Source organism: Hakea prostrata, chromosome 7, assembly GCF_041222555.1.
Source record: "Hakea prostrata isolate BN-2017 chromosome 7, UWA_Hpros_2, whole genome shotgun sequence".
Lineage (NCBI taxonomy): Eukaryota > Viridiplantae > Streptophyta > Magnoliopsida > Proteales > Proteaceae > Hakea > Hakea prostrata.
The window spans coordinates 49446928-49458147 of NC_142606.1; the positions used below are offsets into that span (position 1 = coordinate 49446928).

General features: G+C 36.5%; 1 protein-coding gene across 4 annotated transcripts; it reads left to right on the plus strand.

Annotated features, from left to right (window-relative positions):
* The first annotated feature begins 1753 nt into the window (after positions 1 to 1753).
* Positions 1754 to 10633, plus strand: LOC149011301 (mitochondrial acidic protein MAM33-like). 4 transcript variants are annotated; one of them, XM_089163259.1, is made up of 5 exons: positions 1754 to 2029; positions 2167 to 2485; positions 2606 to 2761; positions 2886 to 3220; positions 10310 to 10633. In XM_089163259.1, exons 2-5 carry the CDS (start codon positions 2417 to 2419, stop codon positions 10479 to 10481), a joined length of 732 nt encoding a protein of 243 aa, XP_089019385.1. In that variant the 5' UTR covers positions 1754 to 2029; positions 2167 to 2416; the 3' UTR covers positions 10482 to 10633. The 4 variants fall into 4 exon arrangements, with proteins under 4 accessions (XP_089019385.1, XP_089019386.1, XP_089019387.1 ...); XM_089163260.1 differs by having other exon boundaries at positions 1754 to 1857; positions 2425 to 2485; XM_089163261.1 differs by lacking the exon at positions 2167 to 2485.
* Positions 10634 to 11220: the final 587 nt, after the last annotated feature.

The window sequence follows — 11220 nt, forward strand, 5'->3', positions numbered from 1 at the left end:
TATATTTTCATGAGAGAAAATTTAAAAGCAAAACCTACCTATCTTAAGAAGGCATTAATCGTAAAACTCTATCACCATGTGGGGTCTTTGTTTTGTTTGTTGTCAATTTTTATTTATGTGGAAAATTGTTGGAAAATGAAAATAAGTGAATGAAATAGAGTGGGTGCTTTTTCTTTCCCAAGGATGGTTCATTATGGTATTGTCATTTTTGACAATGATAATGGTTCATCATACCTACCTATCCTAAGTAGACATTAATCGTAGAACTCTATCACCTTATGGAGTCTTTGTTTTGTTCGTTGTAAATTTTCATTCATATGGAGGATTGTTGGAAAATGAGCATAAATGAATGAAATTGCCTATTACAAATAGTTGGGTGGAAATGAGTGCATGAAGTATTGATGAACGTTTGGGCATTTTATTTTCCAAGGATGGTTCATTATGGGATTGTCATTTTGGCGTCTCATTTCCCTAGTCTAGTCCATAAATGGCCAAAGCTTTTCGTTTCCCAAACTTGATTCATAAATCACCGAAGCTCTTGTTTTTCAAGCTTGGCTCGTAAATTGACAAAAGCTTTTCGTTTTCCCCAAGATTATTAATAAAGCATTTATGGTTATATAGTATGTTCATTGTAAATATCTAAGATCTTCACTATAAATTGAAGATTCCAACTGATGAGCTGAAGATTTTGAAAGTCTTATCTTTTTCAGTTTAAGAGTCATTGCTAAAAGTTCTTGTTGAGAATGATGTTAGTATTTTTAGAGTCTTGTTAGTTTGGGTATTTTGGAAATAGAAGGAAGACACAATTCAAGTTCGTCATAGCGGTTTATATTGTGTTAGTAAACCGTTATTCGTCGTTGTATCTTAGGAGACAAATGTCTATTGATTCTTCAAGCACAAACCGAGGGGGGGGGGGGGGGACAAATCTATTTTAAGGAAAGCGTCTTATGTGCCTCAATGGTTTTCCTTTATTTTTCTCCTACCGGTTCAGGTTCCATTTATTTGTCTTTCCTATTTGCTGTTAATTATTTGTTCCCTGAATTATATCTACATATTTGGCTAGTAAAAAATGTGTTACTGCTTCCATATTGTTATCAAAGAGGTCCTATGTTTTCCATATCGTTTGTCATGTCTGTTAATGTATCCGCCCATACTTGTGGAGACGATATGCAATATCAATTTAATTAAAATATTTATTTTAGATTCCATAAAACGATACAAAACTGCATATGCATATAGAATGAAGGATACCAGGATATTGCTCGGAAGGATACGAGGATATGTATTTTTTTCATTTGTTTAAAAATATGAGCAAATTGCACTGGCACCCCACTTTATGTTTAAAAAGCACAGAGACCCCAAAATTGGATTTTCATTAGATATATTTGTCAAATTTATGACTGAAAACAGTTAAATCACTGTTTATTTAAAAAAAATACTACTATAATAAACATTGTTTGAAAGTTTTTTCCTCTTTTTTTTTGGTAATCATGTCTGAAAGGTTTTCAGTAACATATTGGACAAATATATCCAACGAAAATCTAATTTTGGGGTCTCTTTGCTTTTTAAACATAAAGTGAAGTGTCATTGCTTTAAAGCCTCCATTTTGGGGGCCAATGCAATTTGCTCAAGATATATTTATTTGACAAAAAAAAACTTTTATTTATCTGCATATCAACGGTATCTATTGTGTCGATTCGATACGCATAATACCGATACGTAACGAACCAGCGAGGAAAGAACAAGGGTTTGTTTGCGGGGCGGAACTCAAATCCCTTACGATCTCTCACGCTACGATGGCACAGTCTAGCCTCCTCCACCTCTTCAGCTGCTGCTCCGGTGACTTCTCGTACAGGAGTAAGTAGTAGCCTCCCCTTCTCTTCTCCTCTGTTCTTCTTCTTCTGCGCTCCCACGTCCTTCTGCTCTTTCTTCATCCTCCTCCTGCTACCCCACTGCCCACCCATCCTACTAGGCTGCGGCCGCTATAGGATAGAAGCCCCTTTTACGGATTCCTCCCAGAGATCTTCAGGTGAAACTTGAAATCACATCATATATTCTATGCATTATTAGTATAATAATCTGAGTTTTGTGATTTCGGTTTAATTTTTTGTTCTTCGGTTTTGGTGGTTTGATATTGGGCTTTTTGTGTGTGTGTTAATAATACAGGAGGGAATTCTAGTCTGTAAACACTTCTTCAGGCCATAAGATTATTTACTGGGATCAACTCGAGTTCCTGCGTTTAATGTTTATCTATTTTTGCATTTTATTGTGATTCATTTTCCCTGTTTCAGTCCGTAAATTGACTATTAATTTACTGGTTTTTGAAAACCAATAGCAAAGGGATTTTTTATGGTGATAGATCAGTAAAGAAACCGACTATGGGCTAAAATCCAGACCAACAGTTGATTGGTTATCCATGTGTAGGGTGGTGAAGAATACAAAGGAGGGCACTAGTTATAAATGTAGGAAGCGAGTGTTGTGCATGGTAAAAGTTCATGTGCTTCCCAATTGTGGTTTTCAATTAGCAATTGTGAGGTGTAAGTATTAGAAACTAGAATGTACATTATGATATCATCATGCTTCATTGGTACTTCTTATTTTGCAGATGTGGAAGAAGGCATTTGCAAGCGCCTGTGGCGCATTGCCTCCTTGGCGAATGGTACCTCATCGGAATTCAAGTGTTTCCACTGCTGTTGACTCTCTAATACTCCGGTCTCTCAAAGAGCACTACCTTGAAGTCTCAAAAATGACTCAACCGCCGGTAGTAACTTCACTTCGTTTATCTGCATGCATTTAAACCTTAGACCTCTAGTCTGGTTTTTTATTTTAATTCTGTTTTGTTTGAGAACTGGATGCAAAATTGATTTACCTGTTGTGATGTTCAGAAAGTAAGCCCACCATCACATTTTGCTATTGTGAAAGGTGCCCTTGACAACAATGGCCCTGTTCTACGACGAACATATGGTGATGAAGAAATTGGTATCTCAGTGATGCGGTTGGCCAATGTCATTCCTGGTGGTGGAGACGATGATGATGATGATGGCATAAATCAGTTGTTCCTTCATGTCGATGTCTCGAAAGCCAGCCGAGAGGATTCTCTTCATTTCTTATGTGGGCTTTATCCAGATGCATTGGGAATCCACTCCGTGTCTTTGAGGCCAAAAACACAATCTTCTCCATCTCTTGCTGTTCCTTCTAAGTATAGTGGTCCGGTTTTCCAGTACGTATCATTCTCTGAAGTGTGCTTTTACATGAGTGGAAATATAGTTGTTTAAATTAATCAATAAACTGTGGGACAAAAGCAAATGAGGGTCTGGAATCCTGCGGATTCACACCCACCCGGTCCCTGAATCAGCTGAGGTTATATACTTTTAATTCTAAGTGGTTATTATTGATTGTTGACAAGAATTCTTTCCATCATACATTAGAGATGCATCAGTGGATGAGTGGTGTGTGGCCTTGTTGAGAGGGTGCTGGGCTGGGCAGGGATTCCCATAGAGTGAAGCCGGTCTCCTCTTTGATAGTTTGTTTAAATTCCATCTGGTTTCACCTGCCTTGTACCTGAAACACCAGTAGGGCTGAATCCTTGCATTACAAGCAAAGGGTGAGAAGGGGTATCCATATTTCTTGGAGAGCTCAGATGACGGGGTTTGAAAGAGAAAGTCATTAGAAAGTAACATTGGGAAAGAGTAGGAATACTCAGAGACCGACTGTTAATGACAGCCAAATCTGGTCTTTCTTAGGGTTCTTGAATTGTATAACAATTTTTCTTGTTTCAAATAGAATTAAGCATTAAGGTTGTGGTTTAGCTTTTGGGTGAAAACTATGTTATAATTTAATTTTATTACTTGCATTTCATTTTTATCTTTCGTCTGCTTTTAGTGCTTTAATTGGCATCTTGGTTCATATTTCACTCTTTATGATAATGAGTATGTGGTCATTACATTTGTCAGTATTTCTCTCTGCTGTATTTTTTTGGGTAAATTTCTTTGTGCTGTTTTAAGAGCAAAAAAACAATGTGTTACTTAGAGCAATTGCGGACTTTATGTAACTGCGAAAGGATGGTTGCTCAAAAGACAATTATGCAAATATCCAGACAGCCAGGGGAGGTCCCTTGGACCCGCCAGGTTAATGAATTTGAAACTTTTCATAGTTTTTCTCATAGATGTCAAGGAGGCATGCCGATCCAAGGTGTTGGAGGGGTGCCTAAGCCCATAGTCCACTGCCTGGGTGACCAAGGCACCCAAGTCTTTTTTAACATTATTTAATTTAAACATAATATATACTTCGTATCTTAAAAAACAACATGGGATCGTAAAATACAAACATTAAGCCATGTCAAGTCATTAAAATGAATATCAAAAAACAAAAAAATCACATCAACATCATTAAAAATAAATACTAAAGCAAATCAAGCCAGAACAAAATCATAATATTACTAGAAGACAACAAAACTGAAAAAGCAAACTATTGACTAGCATAGAGAACCCTAACTCTGTAACCCTTAACAAGTTATTATAAATGTTACCCAAAAAAAAGTTGTTGTAACCCACATGAGACTTGTAAAACCGCCAAAATGGAGGCCCATCGGAGTCCCTTTTAAACCCTAACCTTGATTTCTAGATTGGAGAAGTTTGGGTCTGCAGTTTTCATGCCAACGAGTCAGAAATAGAGAATGTATTTGGAGAATCAGTTCAGATTTGTTACTCAGAAAAGAAGGCTTAGTTTGAGAGTTCAATTTCCAATTAGAATTCTGTTTTAACCCTAGACAACAGCTTGATCAATCAACAGTAGTTTATTTACTGTTGATCATCTAAATCTTGGAAGAACTGGTACTCATTCACTTGAGGCTACATCAATGAGTTTGTGGAGGTTTGAGGATATTATATTCTTTCATTCCTCGATACGTGGATCCAAAATCTTCCTCACTTTTGGGCTTGCAGATATTGGACCAGCTAATAGGGTGAATAATTTTGGAGGTTTTTTTACCTTCCAAAGAAAACTGCAAAGAAGGGATTCTATGGCCTTGATAATAGCTTTTGGGAGGGCAAAGGCCTCAACAGCAGTAAATATAGGACGATTGGAGGATTATTTGACTAGAATAAGTCTATCGGTATTGGAGAGGAGCTTGACTTTTCAGGGTTGGAGTCTCTTCCCAATAAGGTGGAGCATGGGAGTACAGTGATGACCTCTGACTCGAGCAAGGAGGAGGGGAAGACCAAGGTATTTGATAGGAGGGTGCCAAGGGAAAGGCTTGTGATGTAAAGATGAGAGGAAGTGAGGGAATAGGAGATCCTAGAGACAAAGAGCTTGGGTTTAAGGAGATTGCATGAAGCTCAGAGATGGACTTCGATTCATGAAGGTGGGAATGGTGGAGGTCGTGTCAGCCTTGTAGAAAAGCATGAGATGAGGTGTTGATCAGTTTAGGACTGGATGCGAGAGAGCACTTCCAAGGCCAAGGAGAAGAAGGGGAAGAGGGGCAGCCTTGTCAATCCTAGCCTTGGAAGAGAATAAGCCCAATCGAGGACCATTGACTAGCATAGAGAAGGGGGGGGGGGATGCATTTGAGGTTCTAGTGAGAAAACCTTGGGGGGGGGGGGAATGCATTTGATTTAGCATATTGTTTTTGAAAAGCTTTATGTATGTCAATCTTGAGAAGGGTAGTGAGGAGCTGTACTTGAAGTTGATGCCTTTGACAAATTTAGAGCAGAGAAGGATTTTGTATTAATGCTTTGACTAGAGATGAATGCTAACTAGTTTGGGCTGACTAATTGTGAGGAGAACTGATTATAGATGAATAGCCAAGATTTTGGCGATAAATTTGTAGAGGAGATTGCAAAGGGAAATGGGCTAGAAGTCAAACATGGAAGAATCTCCTGGGATTTTTGGGATGGGACAAATAAAGGTTGATTGATGTGGGAGTTTCGGTTGGGATTGAAAAGTAGCTTTTGATGGAGTAGTAGAGCGTATAAATAGAACCTTGTTAGAGAAGGCAAGGTTTATATTGTCAAATGCAGGATTGGGCAAGGATGTTCAAGAAAAAACAATAAATACAACAGCATGATTGGTGAATATGTATCGCTGAGCAACTATTGAGTGCAAGAATCCGGATGACATTTGGTCAAGTAAACCAATTGGTTACTTTAATTTAAAGATTTTTGGATGTCTTGCTTAGTGCTTATACACATGTAAATGATGGGAAGTTGGAACCTAGGGCTAAGAAGTGTATTTTTCTTGGGTATGGATCTAGAGTTAAGGGATTTGTTTAGGTAATGGTGTTCTGATCCAAAGAATCTTAAGTTTATTATTAGCAGAGATGCAACTTTTGATGAGTTTGCTATGTTGCATGTTCAAAGTGATGTAAGCCCAAAAAGTTCTTGGAGAGAAGTGGAGTTTGAAGTGGATGATCCATCTCCAAAGAAAGCACAATTAACTTCTGTTCAACTGCTTAGTTTACAGAAGAAGATGCTCCAGGGAATCAAGAAGAGGAGTATAATATTGCTAAAATAGGCTAAGGAGAACATCAGACCACCACAAAAATATGTGCATGTTGAAGTTATCGCTTATAATTGTTTGTTGCAGATACAATTGAAAACAATGAGCTTGCAACATACTTTGAAGCTATTTTTTTAGTTGATGTTTCTAAGTGGTTGTTGGCCATGATTGAGGAGATTGAGTCTTTTTTTATAAAAATCAGAGATGGGAACTTGTCAAGTCGCCAAAATGGAAGAAAATTGTTGTCTGGAATAAAGGAAAGAATCCACCACAGGTGTTGAAGATGCTAGATACAAGGCATAGTTGGTTGCAAAATGCTAGAGTCAAGTATAAAGAGTTAGTTTTAATGATGTATTGTCAATTGTTGTTAAGCACAGTTTCACTTGTGTTTTGCTTGCTTTAGTTGTTGTGCATAATTTGGGTTGGTGCAACTCTCTTGCATGGTGAACTAGAAGAAAAGACCTATATGCATTGACTTGAGAGTTTTGTTGTAGAAGGAAAGGAGGACCATGTTTCCTTGTTGATAAAGTCCTTATATGGTTTTAAGCAATCTCTAGATAGTATGAGAGGTTTGATTTTGTTATGGCTACTTTTGGATGAAGTAGGTGTAAATATAACTGTTGTGTATACTTTAGAAGACTATTTGATGGTTCATTCCAAAGTTTGTTATTTTATGTTGATTTGTTGAACATTGATAAAGATTTGAATGAGATTATTAGGTTGAAGCAACAATTGAGTATTGTATTTGAGATGGAAGACTTGGAGGTAGTAAGGAAAATCCTTGGTGTGGAAATCAGGAGGGATAGATTGGTGGTGAAGCTATAGCTATCTAAACCAAAATATATGGAGAAGGTATCAGAGTGCTTTGTATGAAAGATGAGAAGCCTATTTGCACTTTAATTGCATCTCACTTTAGACTTTCAGCTGCTCTATCTCCTTAGACAGATAGTGTAGTTGGTCCCATCATGAATGCTATGGTGTGTTCTCAACTAACATTTCATGGACAGATAGCATGGTGAGTAAATATTTGTCATGTATAGGTAAACTCATTGGGAAATAGTTAAATGGATACTTAGGTACTTGAAGGGGACCTCTTGTGCTTGTTTGGAGTTTGGGAGGAATGATGATAGATTAATGGGCTATATAGACTCAAACTATGCATGTGATCTTGACAAAATAAAGTCTATTCGCAAGATGTGTTCACTATTGGAGGTTGTGCGATCAGTTGTAAGGCTATTTTACAGGCCACAATTGCATCATCTAGTATAGAAGTAAAGTATATGCCCGAGGCTTGATTGTAGAACCGAATATGGATTAATTGTAGAACCGAATATGGATTAGGAGGTAACTATTGTCTACCATGATAGCCAAAGTGCTATTTACTTGACTAGATATCAGATGTATCATGAGAGGACAAAGCACGTTGATTTTCAATACCATTGTGTCAGAGTGAGTTGTTGAAGGCAATATTTAGGAGTTGAAGATTGTTACTAGAGACAATCCAACTGATATCTTGACAGAGTAGTTATATACTGCCAAGTTCGAGCATTTTTTGGACTTTGATTAGTGTTGGTCGCATTAGAGCTTAGCCCATGAAGGGGCTATTGAAGAAGATGAAGATTATTCAGCTATCTATTTGTTAGTTGAGAGAATTTAGGTAAAGGTGGAGATCTTTTATGGATAATATCTAAAGTAACAACAGCACTAACAACAACACAACAACAATAACAAGCCTTTTCCCAACTAAATGGGGTTTGCTCTAGTTCCTCTGTTCCCCTTTTTCCCCATTTGTACTTCTTTCTTTGCCCTTTAGGCATTTTGGTGATGATAGTTTATTTATCCAAAGAAAAGGGGATCGGCTACGTGGATCTTTGCCTTCCAATCAACTTTATTTGAGGCCATAGTAGATACAAGGTCTAACTTATGTATATCCTTTTTCCTTGCGTCTCCTGAAGTTATTTTAGGTATGCCCTTATCTCTTTTAATTCCTTCAGTTTTGATTAAATCACTTCAGTGAATAGGGGCTTTGAAAGGCCTTTGTTGAATTTGACTGTTCCACTTCAAACAACTTTCTTCCAGCTTATCATTTTTTGGAGCTACTCCAAAACCAGCCCTAATGTGATCATTCCTTACTTTATCCTTCTTAGTTTTTGCTACACTAATTAAATCTGTATGATGCTTCTTAATTGAGCCAAGATACCTAGAATAAGTGTTTTGTGAAATCTCCTTCTCATCAAGTTCCACCACCTCATTATCCATCTAATTACGACCAAAGTTAAACACTAAATATTCCGTGTTCGTGTTCGTTCTACTTTAAAACATTTTGATTCCAAATATGATCTCCGTAGGTCAACTTGGGATTAATCTCTAGTTGTCTCATTTACCAAAACAAATTTATCAGCAAAAAGAATACCCAAAGGTACTTCATCTTAAATGTCTTTGGTTAAATCATTCATTATAAGTGCAACTAAATATGGACTTAATGTTGGTCCTTAATATAGCTCAATTTTAATTGAGAATTCACATCGCCTTGGCCCCGCACCGTTTCTTCACTTGCAATTGATCCATCAAACATACCCTTAGGCCTTAAGTATGTCCACATTCTTGAAACATTTATATTCTCTAGTACTTGCCAAATTAACTCTCTATACATTTCCATAAGTTGCTCAGTAAGGTAAATAATTTATGTTGTAGATCCTCCTGGCGTAAAACCAAATTGGTTCATTGTAATAGTAGTCTCTTGTTTCAAATGGGTTTCAATTCCTCTCTCCCTTAATTTCATAGTATGATTTATCAATTTATGCTTCTATAGTTATTGCAGCTTGAATATCATTTTTTTCTAAATTGGGACAATGATGCTTCATCTCCTTTCATCTAACATTTTCGTTGTGCTTGTAGTCTTACTAAACAACTTGGTTAGCCTGGTGACATGCTGGATAATATCTTACGTAAATAAAATAAAAATTGGAAAACATTCATTGTACTTCTTTTGTATAAAAATTTCTACGTAACCCACAAAATCTGCTTCAGCACCTGGAGGATGCCTGACAACTATGCTGATGTTGATGTGGACTTTCCTGTAGAGCTTGTCTTTTGGGACTTCTATTGTATTTGAAAATTGATTGAATTATCCAGAAAAAAGTGAATGTTTACAAAACTTTCAAGTAAAAGGGTCATTGGGAATCAAATTCACCTATCAGTGAAGCATCTGATGTTGTCATTGCATGATGGAGATGGTGAAAACGTTATTAATCTCATCATGGTTGATTCAATGACAATTTGCAATATGCATCATGGACATTCAAAATATTTGCCAATTTGAATGTCCTTCACATTTAAAGAGGGACGGTTGAATGGTTGAAGCAAATTGTTTTTCCTCATGTATTCTTAATTATTTGAATAGTTTTGTGTGGAAAACTATTATCTAGTCATTAAATCAAAAGGCCCAAGGTTACCCAAAAAAGGATAAAAGAATAAAAGGCTCATGCAGTATGGATCACTTCATAGAGGAAACCAAGCAACATTTTTGGAGTGTGTCATAACTCCTAAAAACTGCTTTTCTGAATTGTCTGAAGCATTCTTCGATAGTGGGATGTTAAACTTTCTTTCTTCTTCTTCTTCTTCTTTTAAATGATTGATTTGGATTTTGTGGCACTGAATGATTTGACAGGTCTTGAACTGTTGAGAGTGATAGCATATTTGTGGATTTTAATATATTATTTTATATTCTAGTTACTATTTTAGGCATTTCATAAGAAGAAATTGGATCAATAATGAATTTCTGACTTTGGGTTGAATACTACAAATTTTGCAGAGATCTGGAAGAGAGGATGAGGGATGCAATGCATAATTACATAGAGCAACGTGGTATCAACGAGAGTCTCTTTCCCTTTCTACAGGCATGGCTTTATGTGAAGGATCATCGGAATCTTATGAAGTGGTTTAAAACAACGGGCAGCTTCATTAACAAGCACAAATCTGCATGAACAGTTCAAGTACTGTAGTTTTTCAATAGAATCTGTTCCAGGTTCCAGTAAGTGATGTAATTTCGATAAAATTCCAGTTTGTATTTGAACATCTTCAGCTATACATCAGGATTTAGATATATATATCACTAGGTTTTTTTTTTTTTTTTTTTTTTTTTGTCTCCCCTCTCCTCTTTCAGTTTTTTTTTTTTTTTTTTGAGAGTTTTGAGTTCTTTCCATTTTGTATTGTGTATAAGGGTCTTTGCATAAGTTACACAGCATCTATTATTGAGCCTTGTCTATTTGATTTCAATTTTCAATTGAATCCAAAACTTCAGGCTAAGAAGTTGTGCCCCTTCGGAATTCCTAGGGGTGGTATTGTTTCTTCAGTTTTCTTCAGTTGCATATTATTGTCTGGGAATTTTTGGCCGTGTGATGTAGGACTAAACATCAAGAAAAGGAGGCCAAAACAATGGTTAAATCATTGTTCACATGATCTGTGTCACAGCCCATGTTTTGATTTAGAATATTCTTAGAAGATCTCTAGTGGGCCCTACATTAATTTCAATTGCAGCTTTGGAGAATAAGGATTATTGTTTTCACATGTGGTATTTTTATTTTGTGCTGACCACTGAGAGAATCATTCATACTTCTCATTGAAGAAGCTTCTAATTGTAATTTTAAAAGTTTTTGTATTTGGTATTGCTGAGAATCTTAGCTAAATAACTTGGCAAAGTCCAGTTTCCATTTTAATTATTAG

Coding starts and splice junctions, on each gene's coding strand:
- LOC149011301 (XM_089163259.1), top strand. CDS start 2,417: ATGTGTAGGGTGGTGAAGAATACAAAGGAGGGCACTAGTTATAAATGT. Junction 2,486..2,605: donor GGAAGCGAGTGTTGTGCATG/GTAAAAGTTCAT, acceptor CTTATTTTGCAG/ATGTGGAAGAAGGCATTTGC. Junction 2,762..2,885: donor CAAAAATGACTCAACCGCCG/GTAGTAACTTCA, acceptor TGTGATGTTCAG/AAAGTAAGCCCACCATCACA.